The sequence below is a fragment of the Atractosteus spatula genome, chromosome 12 (assembly GCF_055471065.1).
Source record: "Atractosteus spatula isolate fAtrSpa1 chromosome 12, fAtrSpa1.hap1, whole genome shotgun sequence".
Classification (NCBI taxonomy): domain Eukaryota; kingdom Metazoa; phylum Chordata; class Actinopteri; order Semionotiformes; family Lepisosteidae; genus Atractosteus; species Atractosteus spatula.
This window is the reverse complement of record NC_142717.1, coordinates 4983736-5008712: the sequence shown is the minus strand read 5'-3', so window position 1 is coordinate 5008712 and position 24977 is coordinate 4983736. Positions and strand designations below refer to the sequence as shown.

At 37.8% G+C, this 24977-nt stretch overlaps 1 protein-coding gene across 1 annotated transcript in view; it reads right to left on the bottom strand.

Annotated features, from left to right (window-relative positions):
• Positions 1-21787, bottom strand: part of LOC148822588 (eukaryotic translation initiation factor 3 subunit E-B) — a 47673-nt gene extending 25886 nt beyond the window's left edge. The window contains exons 1-7 of the mRNA XM_088929212.1: positions 21632-21787; positions 17740-17857; positions 16784-16901; positions 12526-12568; positions 11212-11316; positions 1752-1877; positions 1420-1544 (exon numbers count right to left, since the gene is read on the bottom strand). Of these exons, the coding sequence (XP_088785338.1) occupies positions 1420-1544; positions 1752-1877; positions 11212-11316; positions 12526-12568; positions 16784-16901; positions 17740-17857; positions 21632-21721 (725 nt within the window). The 5' untranslated portion in view covers positions 21722-21787. The remainder of the gene's footprint in view (positions 1-1419; positions 1545-1751; positions 1878-11211; positions 11317-12525; positions 12569-16783; positions 16902-17739; positions 17858-21631) is intronic.
• Positions 21788-24977: the final 3190 nt, after the last annotated feature.

The following is a 24977-nucleotide window of genomic DNA, read 5'->3' as shown; positions in this document are numbered from 1 at the left end:
ACAAAGGAAGAAGGAAAGATGAAAAAGGCCTAACATCTGAAAGGCTGTTTTTTCTTTCTACTTTTCAGCACGGAACTAATCTTTATCTTCACCTGTTCAAACCTCAGGAGAAGGATATGTAAAGGCAATAGAGGTCATCTACAAATATTTGGTATGTCTTTGAGACACAAAAGTCGGAATAAGGACATCAAATTATCCAGTACCACAGAGAAACGGGACCAAATATTTCTAACAGGATCCTTATATCAATAGATTACGCATATTGTCATCACCCAAGCTCTTGTAGTACCAGTACACAAGTTGGGAAATGTTGAGACACAACTGTGAGAACTCCCTACCAAAGAGTACCGGTCAGAAGCAAAAGAGTTAACAGAACTTGATGGCAGAGTCCAAACAGCAAATTAAAACAGCCTGTGACGGGGCTAAGAAGTCTAGTAATTTCAGTGGTATTCTTCAGAAGCCAGCAATGCAGTAGGCGGACAGGGCCTCATGTGGCCTAGGCAAGGTCTCTGCCAACACGTCAACATTCAGAGATTCAGATCCATTGGTCACTTAACCTGGATGGCAACCAAAGCAAGCATGTTCAAGTGAAGGTCTTTTTGGAAAAAGTATGTGGTTTTACTGTGAAACTGCAAATCACAGTGAACTGCCACTGTCCAGACAGCTGTATTGAGCTGCTCAAGAGTAATTACTAAGCAGGTTTCACTGTTTTTTTTTTCCTTTTTCTCATATGCTACAATAAAAAAGCATGTTCCTTCTTTTTAAACAGGAAACCAAATACTTGAGCCTTCTGTGTTGTGGTAGCCAGCGTGATGGTTTAGATTAAGTATAATCATCTGTTCAATAACATTAAACTGTTCTCTTAAAAAAAGGTATAGTTTAAAATCCCTATAGCTCACCATGTCTTAAGAAATGATCCCATAATAAATGGACACATTCGACATCCAAAGGTATACTTTACAATTATCAAACAAATGAGTCCTATAAGCAGGAATACTTACAATGTAAGCAAACACAAATCAGTAATTACTTCAGAGGCAAAGTTTGTTTAATGCACTTCAGACATCTGGACAATATACCTGGAAACCCCACCACTCACGATGATCACCAACTAATATATTTTTAAAAGACTTTCTCAGTCTACATCATTACTTGGAGGTCAACAGCAGCTGCCAATGGAACCACTGGAAGTGCTGCAACACCAACCACAATTTAAACCCATAACTGCTCTGCCAAACTCCTGTGAACCAAAGTTCAGGCCGCTCTCAACTGCATTTATTAAAGCAGCAAAAAAAGACCTCTCCAATTACTTTTCAAACTTCAACTCTTATTGGGAGTGCTGCATGGAAAGATGCTGTCTGGCATGTATCCGTAGTGGGCTTACAGTAATAATAATTTCAATGGCTTAGCGTTACTTACTGTGGCTGGTAAAGGAAGAGATCGATGATGTTATCTCTGCCTTTAGGATGGTTGAAGAAGACAAAGAGTGACCAATGAATCAGCCAAGTCCTCTGCTGGAGAGACTGGAGTGGAGAGCTGACAGACTGGTAGGAGTAAAAGAAAATACATTAAGGCAATACAATTGCTTTAACCGTACAATACAATTGCTTTTAAGTAAGGAGTACTTAGCTGGAGCATATTTGGTCCAATTAAATTTCATTTTTGGCATACAGCAAAAACCAGTTCATGGGAAAAAAAATATCCCATGTGTAATTAAAACAGAAGCCAAGCAAGATAACTTGAAAATTTACATTGTTATCAATGGTCTCCTTCAGCCTTGTGAGGTCTTCCATTGCAGCTTCCCAGTTCTGCATTAGGATCTCAGAGGCCAGCTTGCCCCATAAGGAGCTCAGAGCATTCCTGTCTGTAGAGGGGACCTGAAAAAAACAACAAGCACATTTCAACATTCAAAAAGAAGGGGCTACGTTTTCTTACACTGTACTGATCTGGTGCACTGGTTTTTCAGTGTATTGGTGCTAGAAATGAACAAAGCAAAACAGATGCCATATATTTAAGAAGTGATTTTAAACAAGTGGATAAGAACTGTAACTGATTAAAGCTTTCCATCTAACATTTAGGAACAAGAACTATTAAACACTCAACAGGCCCCAAACAATCACAAACCCCTGTGGCAACTTGCACTAGGTTACTTGTTTAAAAAAAAAACAACTTCTAAACTCAAGAATGACCTTGGGTTTAAATGTCCATTTCTGAATTTTGAGGACTTGTACTTCACAAATTTTCACATTACCAGTATAGTTTTAGATTTTAACTGTACATGAATAACCCAAAACAAGTTTAAAAAGCTGTAGCAGTATGAAATTAGGCCAGTTGTTCAGCCATTAGTTTTCAAATTAATAAGTGCTCTGAACAAAGCATTCCTATTTAGAATGTAAAGTAAAACACTAAATTGACAAAGAAAATATGGAGTAAGGAAATATTTGTAACATCAACCATATATGGAGTGGGTATTGACAAAATTCAGTTGAAATTTTTTTTTTAATCTGGTTAGCATCTATTTTGGCTTATAGAGGTTAATTTTGGCTCTAAAAGTTGACACAAAAAGGAACATTAAACCTGCCTTAAAAGATTACTACGTACAATTGAACAACATGGACATTTTTTAAAATAAAGCCTTTAGGTCTTATTTTTATGATGAAGCCTGCTACTCATTCGCATTCAAGCTCTGGCAGGATCAAATTTTCCTGAACCTGGCAAATCAGTTATAAACATAACATGGTTTTAAACGTAATTTTGACATTCTGTTGATTTTTCCTTTATGAATACCAGGTACTACAATACCATATGATTGTGTAGACTCCACCAAGACTTCACTCAAGAAGACCTCCAAGGAAACCCCAGAATTCATTTGGATTCATCTGGCCTTCTCATGACCTCAGACAACTTCTTCCAACACTCATTTTTTTTTCCTTTTGGTAGTTTAATGAAGTGCATAGCTACTAGTTGCAAACACATGTGCACAGCTTTGATCACTCATGGTCTCAAAAACCTTACAGTAGAATAATTAAGGTGTCCACATCTAGCCATCTAAACTAATGATGTCCCCAAAACAGTTAATTGAACAGATATATTTCCACTTCTGAAGAGATTAAGTCATTAATATTAAACTCATGTTCTCCAATTTGGTATCTTGCACACACTTTGCTTAAAAGAAATTTACCTTCATAAATGAATCCATGCAGCTTACTTTTCACACAAAACAGAAAACAGAAATGTACACCTGAATAAGCTCCAGGGCAACACTCTGTATTTAAAAAACTAAATAAGCAACAGGTCAAACCCAGGTTTCAACTGGTCTGTTTTGATTTCTAAATGATTATGATCCTCTTGTCATAGGTACAAAAATCCATAAGACAGGACAGCTTCAATTATGAAATACACCAGACACAATGAGCTGCAGCAACTGGCAAGTCAAGATGGCATCATGATGTCCACTGTGGGGAAAAACAAGCTTCCAAAGACGCCTTAAGGCAGGCAGTTTTGGAGAGAGAAAAAAGCATTACCACATGTTAAATTTGTGTTTCACGGCCTTCCTCAATACACGCAACAAAAACACGTCCTGAGCCGTTCCCTGTTTTCTGGAGTCTTTGCTGGAGTTGAAATGGTAAAATGCACTGGAAAGAGCAGTTCAGTCAAATTCCTATATTCTGTTCATTCCAACACTTCTCAAAAGAGATTTCATTCTTCTGCTTACAAAATTTAAAATGGACCCTTGCAAAAATCATTTTCGTTGAGTTTGGTAGCACTGGACATAAAAAATTATTTTTAAACATAACTTTCAAAAACACAAGTGCCACTGGAATTGTACATAGTTTTGATTCTAAGATTGGGTTAGAAATACAGCTACCTTTATCTGTTGTGCAAAAGAAAACGTATTAAAGCTGTACTTTTTTGCAAAGTTCTTGCATTTTGCCAAGCCTCAATAGTTTTCCAAATATATTACATTTCCAAAATGACGGCAATTTCACTTCTCTTCAATACGCATTACAGTTCTAAGTCAAATTCATTAATGATCGTCAAACTCTTCATTGGAGAGTTTATAAATATGTGCAGCAGAAACAAAATATATAGAAGCATGTGCAAGAGGATTTGTTTTAGAACCCGCTTCATAAATTTAATGGCTTGAGTTTGTTCTGGGTTTAAAAAAACTGATAATCAAACACATTCAAAAATTCTCTGCTCTTTAAGAAGGAGGCAAGAGACCACAGCTCAGAAACTAAACTTATTCCAAGAGATCTGCCTAAAACCGTAAAGTGTTCTTTGTCGAAACAAGTTAAGACGATGTGAAATGAATTGAAAACTGCAGAATTCATAAAAGATGGATATTAGGGGAAAAACGGCTGTACTGCCAATATAAAGGTCACCATTTCGTTTATAAAAGTGTTTGTTTTTCATTGGAAGCTTGTGCGCACTCTTTTTGGCTAGACTCCATGTCATTATGGTTGGCTCTGCACACTGACTTGCTTTCAGTGGTGGCTATGCTAGAATAATTTCAATACCTGGATTTTCCAGCAGTTACCTTGAGTTTCCATTTGTTAGCAAAATGGCACATTCGCTGACTGACCAGCAACAATAAATTTACTGTGCTGGAAATCCAACAGGACACTCAATCTTTATTCTCAACATCCAACCCCAGCATTAACCAATGATATGAATAACTCCCTCTTTTCATGCCCTTGTAACAGTACCTTAGGTCTGAATTTACAAGCTTTCACTTTATCCCCTTTACGTTTCCCACGTAAATGACTTACAGTATTCCTGTTCTCTCAGAATGTGGTGGTTTGTAGAGATGGAAGACCCAGATAAGGAAAGAGCAGGTATTCAATATGGGATTTACACTGATTAAATTTATTTTACATGAAAAGTACTCTGCATTGTCAAAGCGGGGGAAAAGCATTAGATTGCAAACGGCTATGCACACTTTGCACTTGCTTATGTTAGCAGTCCATCTGAGCTCTGGCAATGCCAGAAACACAGAAAACTGAAACAAAATCAAAGTAGTTGAGATGCTGGTCACTTAAGAAATCTGAATAAAGTGTAAGTCTGCATTAATATACACGTGGAATTTAAAGTCTTCTAAGAAAAATGAATTGACTACACAACCCGAAATATTTATATGTTAGCTCGCAGTTTCAGGAATACACTGCAATGCCATTTTGTACAAGAGGCATTGAAAATGCTTCAGGTTAGCAGTCACATACAGCAGTGATTTCCAGTCCTGGACCCAGGGAACCACCATTTCTTCCTGTTTCTGCTTGAGCCAAGGTCTTAATCACAGGCTAATTGATTTTACTTTTCCATTTCAGGTATATTTATAAATTTGCTTTCAGTTCTCCAAACACTGTAGTTGGTATCAACCCAGTTCGCATTTCAGAAAGCTTCCACGATCTCCATTCATTCACACATTTAGCCTAAAATTTAACTACCTGAACTAGTCAAGGAATCAATCCCATCAGTGTCAGTTCATCATAAAATGATCACCTGCTCAGTCTGAAAGTTGAAAAAGAAAAGGTAAGCAAGTTCAGGAAAGACTGTTTAAAGTTCAGGGAACAATACACCTGAAGTCAGGTGTTTCTGAAACACAGGACTATGTGGAGTTATCGAGCAAACCAAGAATCTAAACAAGCAAGCAAGCAGAGTACTTAAAAGCATCAATTATCATTAAAGGCTAACGCAGAACACTGTCAGTGCTCAGGACCAGGGCTGGGCCCCACTGCTGTTCAGGACCTCTGTGGTTCTGTAAATTTAATGGGCACCAGAACCAGAACTATTGCAAAAGTCTAAATTTGACCAGATGAATAAAAAAGACGTGAATCACATGAGGCGGTGGCACAATAGCTGACAATAGCTCATTATGTACAGGCGAGACAGTACATTTCCAGATTATTCGGCCTCTTCCACTTTAATACCACGAAACAGAGGGGCTATGAACAACAAAGACTTGTATGACAAACAGCAAATATTGTAATAATAATGATAAGCACGCAAGACCAGAACAAACTCTGGCTCGCTTTCTAGAACAGACGCTGACAATCTTGGTAATATAAGTTATGGCTTTTTCTGTTCGCAACATCGCACATCATGCAGATGTGTTAGCAGAAGTCAGTTCACCAAGCAGTGGCATCTCATTTGACAATCTTTTTTTTTTGATTCAGCAGCCTTCCGACAACCCCACCAATCAACAGTCATTTACAGTGAAGACAAGTAGCTTAGAATTGTACTGTAAAATATTTATCTTTAAATAATGTAGTATTTTCTGGTGTTCCCTGTTGTAATGTACGACCAGTAAGTGCCTTAGCAGAGGCATATCACAAGGGGTTTGCACCTCTGACACTTGGTGTGTAGCTCGTCTTTCACATATTTTTGATGGCAGTGGGAAAACAGCCACAAAACACCAGAACCGAGCAATGAATCCTTTGTTTATAGAGGATATAAGTACACATGTGTAATGCAGATACTGCCAGTACTCTCAATGAACTGCAATTATCTTCCCACAGACCTACTTTCATATTATCTGATTTCCAAAGTATTCAACTAGTAAAGAATCTTTAATACACGACTAAAATGTATTCTTTTCATAAGTTCAAGAGCATTCACTCAATCAGCATTCACTCGAACAGAGGACATAAACAGCTGCTTTACACTGAGCCATTTTTGCTCTCCATTTATAAAGTAATTAAAAAGAAACAGAATATGTACTTAACTGTAGTATAAAAAGGGGTAGACCATTTTAAAGAACAGTACATGTCGTACACTTTCCCAGATAAACGTAAAACAGTCCCAATCAAAAACATTAGGAACTAAAATAGCTCCAACAGGACTTTTACCTTACTGTCTATTATTTTTGTGTGATGTCTGTTAAATTGATCTTTTATTTGTAATAAATCTTAATCTATTATGAATGTGAGAAGAGAAAAGGGAGCCTCCTGACTTTCATCAATGAGACCCTCAGTTTAGCAAACTGGACTGGAGAAAATATAAATCAGGGAACTTTATCATGAACATTTTTTTGCATGAAACGGGCACAGAAATAAGACAACCATAAATTATGACACTAATTTACAAAGGAAAAATTACTTGGGCATCGCAAGGACATCAGATTAACTTACAAAGGTTAGTTTTGATCCAACAGCTGTGCAGGTCTGACAGGTACCTATTTTTTTAAATGTATGTCTATAAACTAAAAAAGGGGGTCAATCTAGTAAAAGTAAAGATCCTCAGTGGAACAATATGCACTCACCTACTACAACAGGTGGCCATGGAGAACTTTTCCTTTGACATGTACAGTACTTTAGAATCCCTTCCAGTGACTGTGGATCACTGTTAGCTGAGAATGTCCAACCGCCATTACAAAAAGTGCTCCCAGCACTGCCAAACACAGTTGTCACGGTATACCGGTTTCATGGTTAACCGCAATGTGGACTCGAGCAATTTGGAAACCGTCAACATTTTTTTTATACCACATTACCAAGCTGACGGTTTACCGTGGTATGAATAAGTAAGTGACACGTTTCCAGCCCCATTCATCTTAGCCTGCTACAAACCCAACATTTATGAGGTTCAAACTCATGCACTGTACATGCCAGCTTATTTGAAAGCAGAGCAGTGAAACGGTCTATATGATCCGAGCTGGAGCTCCAGTGCCCCCTCAGTGAAGACCGCCATCATGTGACAGGAGTCTTTAATGTTGTTGCAGCAGACAGCTTGCCAATTGTTCTCCTTGAAAAGCAGTATCCTATATTTAAATTGATATATGGATACAGGCTTATATCGCTGACTTAACACTCCAATAGGAGAACGTATCGTGCTACTTGTCTAACGATGGGTTTTTAGCAAGCCTCCCTGAACATTTTTGGGATGAGCTGGGACAGCATGTGGCGTTAAGAGAAAGGTGAGAAGGTGCCTGCATGCACCCCCACTACGTGACAGGAGTGGGGAATAATCCCAAACAGCAGCAACTCGCAGGAAACATGCATCACAGGTGTACAGTTTGCATTGGTTCCAACACTAGCCACACATGCTACTATACCACAGACGAGGGGTGTTGAACTCATTTCCTATGGCAAGCCAGGTTTGATTTAAATATACTTCAAATGATTACAATATACCATAAATTATGCAACTATTAGGCAAACTATTACACAGTATTTATAATGTCTTGCATACAGCCTTTTCTCAAATGGAGATGTTCATTTGTAGTTCCGCACACAGATTAATCTTTGAGAGCCATCACTGTATGCTAAAACTCACGTACTAAAAAAATCTTAGGATGGTCATATTTCATTTCCAGTTTAATGTAAGGCTAACAAGATCATCAAATTAGCATGTGTGCAATTCCAGATGATAAATTTCCAAGTTTATAAAATATGATAGTGGTTTTAAGCTTAATTTAGTGTTGCTAGTTACATGGATGACCTTTGTAGTGGGGCTTTCAATCAATTAGGGTAAAATTGGCAATAAATTAGGAAAATTAATACATCTTTTATCACAAGCTCAGATGAATGAAAAGGCACCTGGGAGAATGACTAATGGCTGCAGAAGCTTGCAAAAAAAGACACAGGAAGTGTATTTATTGCAGACATGTCACTGCACCTATGAACTGCCTGGGTTAAATCTTCTGTCACAAACCTTTTAAATTCTCCTATAAATAACTCCCAAATATTGAACAATGCAACACCCCAATATCATGGAGAGTTTTGTGGCTCATAGAGTGTCATGCAGGACAGAAAAATCAAGACCTCAAGCATCAATCATTTTAAGCCACAGTAACAAAATTACCATCTGAATCCAATACAAGAAACAAAACCATGGCCACCAGTATATCTCAAGGACTGCAGTGAGCAAAGAAGAAAAAACAAACAATTTTGTTTTCCATTTTAAGGTTTGCTGAATCTCGCCATCACCAGTTTAAAGAAAAATCTGGACGGTTCAACGTTATCTTGGCAAAGGTAACAAGCAAAGCTATTAAATAACTAAAATTACTGCAGTAAATATCATGAAAGCATTCGGTATCAATGAGACTTTAAACTGGCATTTACCATTTTTCTCATCTTTTAGTGATGCCCTCATTATCCTAGAATATTGTAGGGAAATGTAGTTTCTGGCATATGGGACTTGTTAAGATTGCACACCATATTCCAGTTAAACTGTTCTCATACAATATTTTCCAAAAATCAATCCGATAAAATAATTAGAAAACCAACCTGAAGTAACCAAGCAGTCTTTAATTGCTATTATTCAACATCACTGTAACTTATTCAACATCATACTGCTATAACAATGATTACTGGTGTTCCAAACTTTGATACGTCAATAAACGCTTCAGCTCCAAACGTTGCAGAATTACTTTCCTTTTGGTTTATTTAAGTTCACTCTCTTCATTAAAGCAAATGGGTAGGAACTTGCAGGTAGTTTGTATGTCTCCACTGTGTTTGTGTACATTTCTGGCGGGTGGCCCGGTTTCCCTTCCCAGTCATACAGACATACTGGTAGGCTAATAAGCTTGTAAAAAACTGGCCCTAGCGCGTGTGTGCGTGTCTCAGTTTATGCCTATGTGTGCCCTGCGATGGACTGGCAACCCCTGCTTGTCGAGACAGCTTCCCTGCATTGGATGAGGCAGTTAGAAAACAATGAATGGATAGATGGATCTCATCTATTTTTGGTTGCAAATGTCTTATGAGTGGACTGATGCATCCCAAAAATTAAAAATTAATTAGGTTTGGCTATTTCAAACAGCCTTTCATAAACATTATGTAAAAAGTTGCATTATATGGCAGTATGGTGAGAACCACAACATTTATGTTTTATGTTTACATGACGCACTAAGCAGTATGAGATAGTGACCTTAAATCATCAACATTAGTTTATCTATTTATACCATTTTATGCTCTGATTCGTAAATAAACATATCTGTGTAAGCACAGGTTTTTTTTTTAACTTGGATTAGTGTATAAACTGCTATCTGACCACATAACATTTGATGTCACAAAGTACTTCCATTGGAAAAGTTTATCTTTACTTTCTTTAAATGAACAACTCAGAGGTAACGCAACCACAAATGTATCACTCTTTTACTAAAAATTCAGAAGCATGAAGTGGTTCACTAACAGATTGTTCTCTGATTCACTGACATTTGGTTTTCATACTGGCGCAAAGTAATTACCTCTTTGACAACTCATACTAGGAGGGACAAAGACAGAAACCTACACTTAAAACATTACCACTCTTTGCCAAAAGCTGCCTATCGTATATAATCAGAATGAATAACATGTAACGTACGTGCTTAAATCACTGATCAAGAACTATAATTTCTTCACTTAGCCTTGGAAAGTGAAACAGACTAGGCAAGTTACAAACCAAACCGTGGCTGAACGCAAATTCTGCCAACAAGAAAGTAATCGGTGGCATTTCTGTACAATTGTTCTAGGTACCAAAAGAACAAAAAGCATCCTGTCGTTTTTTGTTTTTTAAATGCTGTGTTATACAAATGCTAAGTACATGAATAATATTTTTAATTTATGGTACTTGGCATTGTCCTGTACTAAAAAAGCCACATCATAAAAAAAAAACAACCATTTATGCTCATGCTGTGAATTTTTTTCTGAACTAAGGTTTCCAAGAGAAGCCTCAGCTGAAAGATTTTTTTGTCCATTAGACAAAGACTCATTAAATTTAAACGCAGCTGATGGCGCCAATTTGTAAATAGTAGTCTTAACTGGTAAAACTAATTGGCTCCGTCCTTTGTGTTGAGATCTTGAAATTTGTTTTCAAACATTTCTCATTCATAAAGACAATACTGTAGTTTATTTTAATAGCTCTTACTCTTTAAGCCAAAATCATATTGTATTTTGCGCTTTAATGTGCCAACTTTCATGTAACGCAATCTTAAAAACTGTTTAAATAGAAATGACAATGACTCTTCACTGAGCAGCACTTGGTTGCCGTGTTGATTTCCTTGACAAGTCAGATTTCTGACTTCCTTAAACATTGTGAAGAGTGATGAGGTACTTCAAAATACCTGACCCACTAAGGACCAATTCATTATTAGGGCTGCTGTACATTGGAGAAGCTAAAAACATATATTGACAAGTTCTTAAGCACCACAACAGTGTATTATTTTCCAGCAATATCATTAGAAGCCTGCTCTCATGTGGCATTTAAAAAAAAAAGTTACGTTTTAAAATTCCTTACCAGAACACGGAAGAAATAGAGGTATTCTGCAGCTCCAGAGTAATTTCCACATTCATACTGGAACTTGGCATATCTGTACAGGGTATCCAGATACTCCTGACGGAACTATAAAGGAAAATTCAGGCAGGATGATGACAATGAGCCTCCAAAGTAAAACAACGCTGGAAGCCTCTACAGAAATCATCTTGATGCAATGAAAAGAAAGCACAAGCACGACCACACTATAAAGCACCCAAAAGGGTGATCCTGAACGCTGCACTTCTGATGGTCATGGACTACTGAAAACATCCAGTTTTTCTTAAAGAATGCAGCAAGCTGGCAGTAAAAAATACATTCGGGGAGAATACCGCCATTGGCATTTATGTTGTTTAAGGGCACTTTTATTAATCTATGCAGGTCAAAACAATTTGCCTAGAATTACCTATCCATTTGCTCCAATTTAGGCGCATGGTCCTACCTTACTGTATACCAGTGCTAAACCTAAATCAACATTCAAAGTAAGCATGCTTTGGGATGAAGAAGGCCATACAATCCTGCCTTGTGGACTGCGGGGAAAAAGACAATTAAAGTATTTTAATGAGACTGAGGGTTCTACAGAAAATGGTGGAACAAAGCAGAAAAGCTCTTTGAGCAGAAAAAGTGTAACATTAAGAGGTGGCAAATGCTAAGCACCGTATTTAAGATATGAAAATGAGTTTGGTTTGTCGGCTGGCCAAATCAGGCTCCATTAGCTCTAGCTTTTATGCAATTATGCAATCGTGACATCAATGCAGTTCTTGAAGGCGAGGTTAACTTTGTTGAAAGGCTTGCTAAAACACCCACCTACACAAAAGCCCGCAAATTCGCCAAGAGCTAAAATAAGGATTTCAAGAAAATTAAAACTAGTTTACAAATATTTGTAAAGCTGCAGCTGAACATGGCGTTATGAGACAGGATTTTGGGTTTATTTAAACCGAAGGGTCTGGTGGCAGGACCTAAAAGCTTTGACAGGCTCAGTACTCTGGCGCTTGTTCTTGAGCTGTATAACCAAGAGGAACCAGGTCAGTGGCTGGCAGACAGCAAGAAGCACTGAGGAAGGGCGTTAAATGAATATGAAACTCTTGCATTTTTGAGGCAAGACCAAATACTGTCTAGCTGTTTTGTAACAGCCACACAATGTAAATATCTACAACAGTCTAAAGCTTTTGAAAACCAAGTATACTAGGCTGTGGGAAGTCTTGATTTTATTTTCCCCCCCAACATCCAGTTCAAATACAAGTCACGTACAGGAAAAAACTAAAAATACATGTGAAGAAACCAGGAAAGCCTACTTACATTGTGCTTCTCTGCCAGATAGTCAAACAGCATTCGTCCATCCCTGAAAAAAAAGAAAACACCCCACCTTAATTTAATTTTTTTTTATTTTTTAATACCGCTACCTTAAAAGAATCTTAATACAGCCTGTATTATGTTTCCCACTGTACTTTATCAACAGTGCTGGACTGAATAAAGAATATCAGAGGAATCTTCCCTGAAGACTGACGTGCAACTTTGATTTAATGATAGAGAGAAAGCCTGTTGCCTTGTAATTGATGGTTAAGAACAAATTATATAAACCAATTGGTCAGCATGCTATAAAGCAATTATAGATGTTTGGTGCACATTAGCGTACCATGCTTTAAGCGTACCAGAAGAAATGCCTTCCTGACATGAAATGGGAAATGAGGACCAACTGTTGACCATGTGACAGCAGTGCCAACCCACCAGTAACAGTCGATGAATAAACTTGGGCTTGCAACCAAGCTCACCACATGGCAATTCCTTTCAAATGTGGCCGACTCCTAATGAAAAGGGAACCGAATGAGTCGGCTCACAAAACTCAGTTGGAGGAGGTAAGTTTACTCTATTTGTGGGATGTTCAAAGAATGTTTATAAAACCCCCCTTTACTACATACTATTTACAGTTTTACTGCAATCTAACAGCTGCTGCCATTTTAATCTCTGGCCATATTAATCTCTGTTCATTTAGGAAGGCTTCTCATTACTTTTGTGTTCCGTGTATGTGGATGGTGTTTCTGCTTTAGTATTTCTCACCATCGCGAGTTGTAGCCCTCATGATGTACAGCAGGAAACTCCAAGAACACTGTTTGCGCACAAAGAAGCACGTGCATAGCTGCTGTGCTTTCTACAGGATACATCTGGAAATGTCCTATTGTCAGGCACGTAAATCCACGTGGCTATGACAGTATGCACAAACTATTTCAAAAAACGATGAAATCAATGTGATAAAAACATGCCAAGAGTGTGGAACAATGCATCTGAAACAAAATGAACTTCCCACTGAAATTGGTGCCCTAATGAACTTTAATATTTGATATTAAACATTTGATTCTAATTTAATAAGATCGTAAGTTACGCATTCTTGGAGAAAAAGATCTAGGTTAACCAATATCCCCATCATCATATGTTTTAAACTGTTATGTTGTTTCCTTCTCTTATGCTGCTTAACAATCGAGTCACCAAGCTGTCAATATCTGGAGTAAACCATATATCAAAGAGGTTACTAACTAGAACCAGAATGCCTTGCATGCAGTTTTATTAAATGTACTCTAGTATTTAACCACATTTTTATCTTTAGCCAAAATTAAATGGGAACAAAAGAAATAAAACAATTTTGAGGGAATACCACATCCTTCAAAACTTACTGAACCCAATGTTTAATGAGAATTAAATATTCTGACCTTAAAGGATTTACTGGTAGGCCTATTTAATGATTGATACATCAATTCAGACCTTAAAACATACCTTAAAACCTTTGGTCAATTAAAAAAAACCTTAAACCTGGAAAACTAAATTCTGTAAATTTAAAATTGTGCATTTTAAAAGCATTCCAAAATTCTCTGGCAGCAAAGAGATTAAACTGTGTCTGCGACGTTTTTACTGCAACACTCCTTTGAAATAATCATTTTAAATTAATTTTGAACTCTTAAGTTATGTAACAAGTCCGCATATATACACACTTTACAGCATTATTTCAGCTATACTGATATATTTGGTTTGTGTTCCTTTCCATATTGAAAAACCCCTTCCATAACAAAAATAACTTTATGGAACCAAAAAATGTTCCATATGCTGCTCATGAACCTAATTATAGTGAATGGCAAAATAAAGAAAACAAAACCCTGTTTACACAGCACTGCCATTTTCTTCTTTTTGGTGCCCAAGGACTTAACCTATTAAGGAATTTAAATTTTAATAATAATTTTGTCTTTGCATTCGTTATTTTACCCCTATACCACTCTTATTAATTTAAGCTTAAATTAAATAGCGGACAAACCAAACTGCTCTTAAGAAGAAAAATGTGTCCAATCTTGATCATGGAAACCCCAGTCTAGTAGAATTTACAGGTAACCTTACGCCCGTCGATTAGCAACAACTGCAAGTCACTTGATCTTAACATATATATTAAAAATGACAACTTTCATTTCTGATGGATGAAGTCTCAATTACTATTACTTAGAAGACCTTAATCTCCAAATGACTGAATTTGACAAATCACCTGTTTAATTGCTCTCAACATGTTTTGATGTTTTTTTTGAGAATGAAGATGTAACCCAAAGCAGTACTGTAAAATCTGCTTTCTAGCAGGGTTAGAATTCCTTGATCTGAAGAGTACTGTCCCAACAACTGAACCAAATCTTGTGTTTGTCCAACTAGGTCTTAAAAATAATTGCCGAGTGCTAGAATCATATACAAGATTACATACAAAAATGAAGTGAATACAATTTGCTAACTACAACATGGGTCATTAAAAAAAAAAGAAGACGTTAACCAACACCAAAAAAATGTGAATTTATCCTGGATCTAGTTTATGATGAAAAAATATCTTGGGCAAATCTTATAGCTTCAGGCCAAGAATCCAAACAAATGCTGAAGGTTAAATTTGACCAAAATATTTTAATCATGGTGCTGTCTGGAAGGACTAAATAGCTTCAGTAAACAACAGTAACCACAACTTTTTTTTTTTAGTCACAATTTGCAGATAGTAACAGTGACCCATTCAATGAAACTGAAAAGAAAGGCTAACGTGCAAAACAATTTATTTTCAAAGTAACATTCCTATTTAATTGACCAAATACTTAGATTTCACCCCATTCATCAGCATTCACAAAATTCTATAAAGTAAAAAACACTCGCTACGATTACTACCAATGCCAGAAAATATCGGTTGCATATTAACAGTTGAGTGAAATGTTAAGAATCCGGGGTTTGTTTGGGTGTGAAGTCTTACTACGAAATCTACCCAAATGAGGACAGCGATTGTAAAAACAGGCTTTGGCTATAAATGTTTAAGAACAAATTCCCCGGAACATACATGATTTTATATATATATTAAGGTCTCTATAGTCTTAAATAGCCCAATTCGCATATAATCAACTCCTCCACTGTACTGTCACATAATGTAAACAGTACATGGAATACATACTTAAAAGATAAGTAACACTACCTATATAAATAAAGTACTAATGCACTGTCTTTAAGTTAATTTAAATAACCAATCAGCTAAAAAACAACGGTAACCACAGACTTATAGTGATCGGTGATGATATCATGAATTCTTGCATTTAGCGGATTCCTGCACTTTTTCTCTGTGATCAGCACGTCCCACTGTAATGAAACGGGCAATAAAACTGGAAGAGAGCCTGTAAAGTCCTCGCCAGCCTGTCATTCCCCAGGAGTGTCCGTTACAACAGAAAAACAAGACCGCGCTGAGATGAGGACCCTGAGTAGCAAGTGCTTGGGGGGGGGGGGGCAGCAGGCTTGCTGGATTCGTCTCGCCATCCTCGCCTGTTGCACCGCTAACTTGAAAGTTCGCAGTTAAACAAACCTTCGGCTGGGTTTCATCCCACCCTGCTCTTCTCTCATCCCAGACTCCGCTGGCCAGACCGAACCGCGAACAGGCAAATTCAAGAATGCTGAATTCACAGCATTATACATTTCGTTTTATTTTATCGAGGATGAACTTTTTATTACGAAGAAACGTAAAATATTCACAAACCGCAGCGACTGGGTTTAATCGTCACGTTCTCACATCAGCCACCCATCATTCATATTATCCTGCTTCCAAATGACTGTTGCAAACTAGCTATACCAACATTCTACCATTAAATACATTGTAGTGATTATCATTATGCTTTAATTTTACAACTTCAAGAGACCATGTGTCATTATCAGTAAAAGAATTCCCTAAGGGGTTTAAAATGCCCAGTGTCCACTTGAAAGCACATTAACTCGATTTTAATCACCGCGATCATTACTTCCTATGTTTTATCGTTGTTGCTAATCAGAATGGTAATGTTAACAAAGCAAGTCAAACTGCTCAATTACTTTAAAGCTGAAGTTAAGGATGTAAGACAAATTATCAGGTAACTAATGCAAGGTGACTGAACCTATTGCATTGTGTCTAGAAAGCATGTCTTGTGGGCCATGGCTGGAGTATCTTGTACTTAATTATACCATTAAGAGGCAAGCTGGGATAGATTTGCTAATATATAACTTCAGGTTAGTCAACTTACACGCAAGGAGCCCTTACCTCGTGGACTGCATCTGCCTGGTGGTTTCTGGATCTTCAAACATTTTCACAATGGGCTCTGTTTCAGACTGCAGTTGCTTCAGTTGCGCCACAACTGTAGTTCTCTTCTCCCTCAAGGCTAGAAATCAAGAGGTGGAAAAAGAAAAGAAGGAAAGGGGAAATTTGGCACAATGTTCTTTGGATTTATACTCTTTCCTTTTCAAAAAAGTCAAAACCATCCCATTTAGAAGATGGACATAATCAGGTAGGAGCTGGTTTGCAATAGTAAATACGCACTCTGGGCATCCTGTGTGAATATTAGTGCCTCTTCTAACAGTTTAAGACTTCTCATAAAATTACTAACATAAGCTGATGATTTAACGATTTGCAATAATTTTGTAAGTTTTGGGGAATCCTTACTTAATGACTGTCTGTGCAAATTATATCAAAGTACTTCCACGATTGTAATTACTACAGTAAAACAAACTAACTTTGCATGATAAACAGACATTTCTATAATGAACACCTACTTTCAGAACCAACAGTTCTTTTTGTTTGTACTCCCAATTACAGTTGAAAGAATTAGGCATGAGATTGCTTTAAATTCTGTTGTCAACAGCCATGCATCATCTTTCCTTTGTTTTTCTCAAGGTCAGAGAACAGGACTGAAAAAAAACACTAAAATGGTGACATGCTTTATACCCCTCTCGGGCAAGTTCTCTGCCTCCTTTGCAAACACTGGAAAGTATTCTGGAGCAGGATTCTGATTTGTAATTGAGTACTGCTCAGCACAAATGTTCAAACATCTCTGATAATGTTCCATACAAATTTCCAGGAATACCCAAGGCAAAAGCTGGAAGTTAATGTAATTACTGTGTGGCTGAAGGACACACCAATTCACAGAAAACACTTTAGGCTTGGACGCAAGCCCTGAATTGCTTGCAATGCTAAGTGCAAATGGATGACAAGGTGCTCACAGTGGGGAATCTCCTTGTCGGGGTACAGATTTTTGTACACATCCATGGCGAAGTCCACCATGTTGGTGTCGCTGAGAAGGTCCAGCTTTCCTTGCAAAAGTTCCTTCTCATTGTAGATCTGTAAAAGAAAAACAATAATCCAAATGAAAAAAAAAATTACAGGACACACCACTAAGGATCCCCAGACGAACCGCAAACGAAATGCAATGATTCGCTTCAGCTAGTTCTTTGATTTTGGGGGTAGATGTTTTTTCTGCTCTCAATCCTTGAAAATTCTTTGATTTAAAGCTGTACTAAGTGTTTTTCTGTATATTTCCATGAAAATATGTCTTAACATTTATCTCACGAGTCCAGATTGAAACTAACAAAAGTTAAAAAATATAAAGCCCTCAACTTACATGAGTTTGGCTCCAGAAACTGTTGCCTAAGTCAAATTTATCACATTTCATTCTTGTGAAATAAGAATGCAAGTTTAAAAATGCAAAAAAGGCAACTGGCTCGGTGAGAGGCGGGCCAGGTCCAAGAAGACAGGGGTCACCACTCATACCCAGGACCAGCACATTCACCTGTACATTTTCTAGATTGTAGTGACTACTAGATAAGAAGTTCCAAGACGAAATAACCCATGCACAAGCAGAACAGCTGCAGTTTAGTATCTGCATGGAAATTATCTGCTTTGGAGGCCATTCTGGGGTAACATGCTGACATTTGAGTAACAAAATCACCATCTTCTGTGGATCACAGATTATCTAAGGTGGCAGCAGAGTGTGTTAAAGCAGTGTACTCAAAAATGAAGATTCCAACCTTGATCAACCTGCTGGAAGATAAAGTATAGAGATGTAGTATTACTGTTCTAACTGCTTTGAACCACTTGGTGGAATAGTGGATGTGTGCAAAAAAGATAACATTGCTTTATTGGTCATATACAATTTCTTGCATTAGGAATTTGTCTTTTCAAGGGGGAGAGAAGCTTGGATTCAGAACGCAAGGTCAGCCATTTATACAGCGCCCCTGCTTCTGCCTCCTCAGAAACCTTTCTAGCACACATGGTAGGCACCCAAATGTCCCTTTTCAGGCTTGGCTGGCATGCCATGACCTCCCAACTCTGACCAGTTTCTGTATTCAACGGGGATTGGCTAGACACATCCTGGAAAAGTACTGCAGCAAATGAGAAAATAAAGAGGAGGTTCACTCTTCTCTAAGGGTTTGGTAGACTAAGCATTCCAGACGTATGTAAAAAAAAGACACCAACATGCTGTTTTTCATAATAAAGGAGAACTTCTGGATCAATATATTCTGTGGTCTGATCACTTAATCCAGAAGTACCAGGAACTAATGTTTTTATTTGCTGATTGCTTAAATCAGCAGTTCTTGAACCTGGTCCTGAAGAACCTCTGTCTCTGCTAGCTTTTGTTCCAGCCCTTAATCACCAGTGCTAATTACAGCCAGTAATTGATCTGCTTGGTGGTTTAGGCTTTTCTGCAGTCAGGCCTTGGTTTAAAAAATACCCTAGTACAGTGGTTCTCAGTCCAAGTTCCGGGTAACTCCCCTCTCTTCTGGTTTTTATTCCAGCAAAGTGCTTAACCACGAGCATTTTATTTCATTTTTTATTGGAGGGTTTTTTTTTATTTTCTTTCAGCTGTTGAAAAGTTGAATGTGATTTCTTATTGGGATGACTGTTTGAATTAGCTATCTAAATTGTAAATTTAACTTAAACTGCCCTCATTTTGGTGTGGTAGCTAAAATACAGTCTGATTTTTCACCATCAGACCTTAGAAGGCGGAAAATCACCTTAAGAGTTTATTTGACACTGCATCAGAGCGACACTGATAGTGTCATTCCTACCTGTGTCTGTTCAACATGAATTTATCACCTATTAAGAGCTGTTCAGTCATACATAAAGGCAGCAAATTCTCCATAAGCAAGCTGAAGAGAAACTGCATAAAGTTCTGAAGTTACTGGAAATAATGCACTTAACTAGAGTATTTCAGCAACCAAAAATCCTGCAAAGCCCAGAAGAGGGATTAAGAGGCATTGTTTTTGAATGATTCAAAACACATTTAGGTCTCAACAAAATATCTGCACCAGTATTTAGAGATGGAATGTAACTGAAATGCAGTTCTGCTTACTGTCGGTTCTCCCTCTCCAGTCACATAATGAATGGATGAAGTGTTTAATGCAATACAGTACATGGGTATAAAGAAAATGATGCATCCTTCATTTTACCACCAGGTAAGTCAAATGTTAGAACAAACTGTCCTGTGAAACAACTTGGGGAGTATGTACTTACACAGAAGGACATTTACTGGGGCAAACGGAGTTAAGTACATGGCATTAGGGTACAACAGCAGTAACCTAGCCGGGATTCGAACCCACAACTCACTCTCTCTAGTGGGGAGTCCAGAGCCCAAAACACAACTCTACAATGGTTAGATTATTGGCCAAGTAAGTTTTCACTTACAAGGAATTTGAGTCCTGAGTTGCTCATACACTATACACATACAAACATACCATATATACATAGACACATAAAACATGATATGCATTTAAGCAATTTAAGATTACTATGTGTGGTATCAGAACATTTCAGCTCCACGGCCAAACATTGTGTTTTCCTTCTTCTGTTTTCAGGATGGAATAAACCTATTACTTGTTGCTAAGATTACTATGATAACAGGAGAGGAATGAGCCAAAGCAATCCTCAGATCTATGGTCAGTTCTCGTGACGTCAAAAAAGTGTGGCATTACCCCCAAAAGATAAAACTGTCACGCAAATGTCTTATTTTCAAAACCAAAATAATTTTGACTAAACGACATAGAAGTCTGAAGCTTGTGCTTCGGAGCTCGCACAGTAAATAAGACAACCGCTTTAGAGCATCAGTCTGGAGATAAAGATCTTCCTATTATCAGAATAAGCAGAATTCTGACTGGTCTTACAGGGACTATTCTCAGTTTCCAGCATTGAATTGTATATACATTTTATTGTCCAAGAACAACATCTTTTCATCAGCACGGTTTAGGGATCACCTTTAACACTACAAGGTAACGAGATCCGGAAAATAAAAGGGCACGCACGAGTACAATGATATACAATGCACCACACATCACAGCATTAGAAACGCACAAGGGTCGATTTTAATGAATCAAGGAAGAGAGGTGCACTAGTTATTTACGTTAGTTTCACGGGGTAAAATTACTTTGCATTTAGCCGGTGTGATCAGCGACTAAGGGTGCGGCAATAATTCAAAGTGAACGTGCTTTATCAATACGTAAGGCGAAATTCACTGCAACATGACGTCGCTTTCCGAAATGGAAAACTACTGTTGTCTTTACCGAAAACACACAGGCACTTCCCTGAGATTTGTAGCCAGTTCATAGCCTTATTATACGTAGAACAAGAGCAACACAGAAGCCGGCGCCACAAGAAATGCTTCTTTAATTCAGCGAAATTAAATGTGTATTAGCTAGGCTTACGTGAAATATTATACGACACTCTGTTGCATTGTTTGTTATAAAAAAATTACTTTGTTAAAACAGCGGTATAAAATGTAAAGTGTAAAACCTTTTTGACAAGTCCGGTAAGCAGGCTGCAGAACAATTAACAAAACCTAACTGTGATTTTAAAAAATCCAATGGGATATTCCAAAAGCTTGGTCTTTTAATCATTTATATAGCGTGTTCCATAATATTTCTTGACTACCTGCTTCTATTTTTTTTTACAATTAAGTCGAAAGATCTTAAAAGTATTTAGAGGCCTAGTCCCATAGCCGGCTCCATTGAATAGATAGGCAACACTACACGTGGCTTTTAATGTGCTTTACCGCAACATTTCTCAAACCGAAAAGAACAAGCGGCAACAAAAAACGATAGAACTGTACAAAAACGTAAATACCTCTTTAACAGACAAGAATTCCAGCAAAGGGAACACCAAATGGCGATCCAAAAAATGCGCGATCTTGGTGGTCAGATCGTACTCCGCCATCTTTGCAGCAGAAAGGAAGGGGATTCAAGAAAGAAAAGCTTTATTAGCACCGTCGCAGAGACAAAGGTACAAGTTAGGTTGCGCAACAGTTATCTCTAACACAGCATATGTGCAATAACTAAAATTAGTCAAATAATCAGGGTTTTCACAATTTGTGGTTTATAAAACATGTCGCCCCAGCTTTCTACCGTATATTTAAAAAAGCATTTACATCTAACTTAATGTATAAGTTAGTAGCTAATTAGCTCAAGACTCTCACCCAAGCTGTTACTTGAAAGAAACTGAAGTACAGTATTGGCATTAGCAACATGGCTGGGTAAATAGTTCTATACTCCCACATCTTCTATACTATCCAGATTAATTTTCAAACTAAAATTTTGGATTCTGGTACAATTGTTCTTGCACGTATCTTGATATCACTGCAAGACAATATTAGATCTAAAGAAGATTCATCTAATCAATTATTTTCAGCTTATTCTAAGGTCTTCCATAACTTGAAAGCAATAAACCTTTGAGAACCTGCATAACAAAACAAGAAAAAAAATGAAACCACACAATCCAGTTCTGTTTTTAACTTCATAAATCAACAAGCAGTCAAAATAGCAATGACAGACTAGTTTTAGCCTGCTGTTTTACTGGGGATTTCAGGGTAAACATGTTTTAATTGTTGCTCTTGCTGTTATATGGTTTTTCATTTCAACTGGAAACTGCCGTTATATCAGGGTATTCAGCAATATATATTGATGGAAAAAAGAAATGCAACATTTTCTGAAATGATAATACTATAGTTATAGCTGATGTACTTTCAAAAAATTTGGCAATTTGTTTTAAGCTCTCTGACCAGCAATACAGCTTGTGCAGTGAGGCATTGCAGCTTGCCAATCACACGAAAGCTCGTTAGGAGCACTTTTACCAATGAAGTTCAGGTGGAACAATGCCTGAAAGGCCTTAATCCAAAGCTTAGGTCACTGCAAGAAAATGGCCACACTTAGTCGGTTTTCTGTGCATTCCATTAGGCCTCGAATGTCACCAGAATCAAGGGAGAGGGCCATTGGCATGCTGCAGGCAGGCCTGTCATGTGCCAGCGTTGCCAGACACTATGGAGTAAGCTGCTCCACTGTGTCCCAACTGCAGAGAAGGTTTCAGCAGACCGGCAGGACAGATGACTGTCCAAGATCCAGTTGCCCTCGAATGACAACACCAGAGCAGGACCGACACATCAGACTGGTCCATCTGAGAGATCGTTTCAGATCTGCCACCCATACTGCTGCTGAAACTGCAGGCAGACACAATGCCGGCATCAGTGACAGGACAGTGAGGCTCCATGCTGCTGGCCTTAGAGCAAGGTGACCTGTCAGAGGCCCTCTGCTTACACCTCCTAGACGTCATACCCGACTGGCTTGGGCCAGACAGAGGCTGCGATGGACTCGTCAGCAGTGGCATCAGGTCCTCTTCACGGACGAGTCACTCTTCAGCCTGTTCCACGCAGAGGGGAGGGCCAGAGTGTGGAGGAGGAGGTGTTGCGTTTCTTTTTTCCATCAGTATATATACAGTACTTTAATGATAGGACTAATGTAAGACAAATGTGAGTAAAATCAAAAATTCAATAATGGTATCATTATTGAAGCTCAGTGCTTCAAAACAGGTCTGTGTTTGTAATAAACGTTTATGCATATATACAGTATATCCATCCATGGAAATTGCTGAGTCATCTTGTATTTTCAGATTTTATATATTTGTGTGGTTTATATCTAATTGATCTGTAATTATTTAGTTATTGGACTTCTTTTATGAGGCTTCCATAAAAGGCAATTGCCCGGCATGTCTAATTATATATACAATTTACACAATATCATACACCAGGCATCACTATCAATATCAATATGTTATCAATACCCAGTATTGGCCAGAGGAAGCCTCAGGCTTCTGCTATGTACAGGACATATTCATTCCATTTGTTTTTAAAGTGGAGGGCATTCCTGGCCCCTATAAAATTGACTGATCACAAGTTGCATCTTCCACATTTCCATCCTGTAGTTTACCAGCTGACAGTTATGTAACTTGACTGTTTCAGTGTTTTTTTGTTGTCCTGAATTTTCTCCAGATGAAGAACAAGACAATATTCTTTCAAACAGAATGGAAAATAATATGAGTAATGTATTTCAAAAGGTATTTCTTGTTAATTGCCCAGCATCGTGAAAAACAAATGCAGTGCAGTTGTACTTGAAGTCTGTTTTGCCTTTGATTTTTCTACATTATTTTAAAAGAGATTACAGAGGGCGACATTAAAAAAACAAAGGTTTTGAGCTAGTAAAAGTATATTCTGAGGACATTCTGTTTCTTTTATAAGTTGTGTAACTTGTGAGGGTACGTGTATTTCCTGATAACATAACTCAGGTTACTTTTCAATCGAGTTGATCAAATTTTATTTTCACCTTTTCGCAGTGAGCATCATCTCAAAGCACTTTGCAGAGAGTCAGATTACCGCAGGGGATAATAAACGTACAAGAGAATAGGCATGTGGAAAGTACAATCAAGAATTCCATTTCCAAGAAATAAATTATGTGAAACTAACAAATGATAGACACTGTATCCAGTTCCAAGAACTTCACATTTTTAAACATTTACGCGAAGCTTCTTGTCAATTTACAAGAAGCAAAACATCCACAGTGCAAAAAAGTTGTATAGATTATATCCAATACAAAACCTGTTGCGATCTGAAAGGCACCTGTATATTCTTCTTTGTGTAAAAAACTAACAGTATTATAGTGACATTTTGTGCAGTTATTGGTTGCTTTCTCCTTTCTGTTTTCTTTTCTATTCTTAGCAAAGGTTTCTGAGCAGCTACACACCAGGTTAGGCTATTTTCAACTAGTGTGTATGTGACTATTGTTGAAAAAATGTCAACAGCTGTACTTACAATTGGGCTACCTGGTATGTCTCTACTGGACCCTCACGTGTCACACAGACATCCTATCACACAGTATCACAGTATCCCTTTCATGAGTCCCCTTCGTGTCTTACACACAGCATTAGATGAAACCTGAAGATGGGCTGTGATCTGTCAAGCTTTGATTTTTATCCTCCTTCAAGATGAGATTTCCTTCCCAGCTGCCATAATGCCTGTTTGGACCTCTAAAATGGAATCATTAGGCAGCATGGTGGTGCAGTGATTAGCATTGCTGCCTTGTAGCTCTGGGGACCGGGGTTTAATTACTGGGTGCTATCTGTACAGTCTCCCTGTGCTCATGTGGGT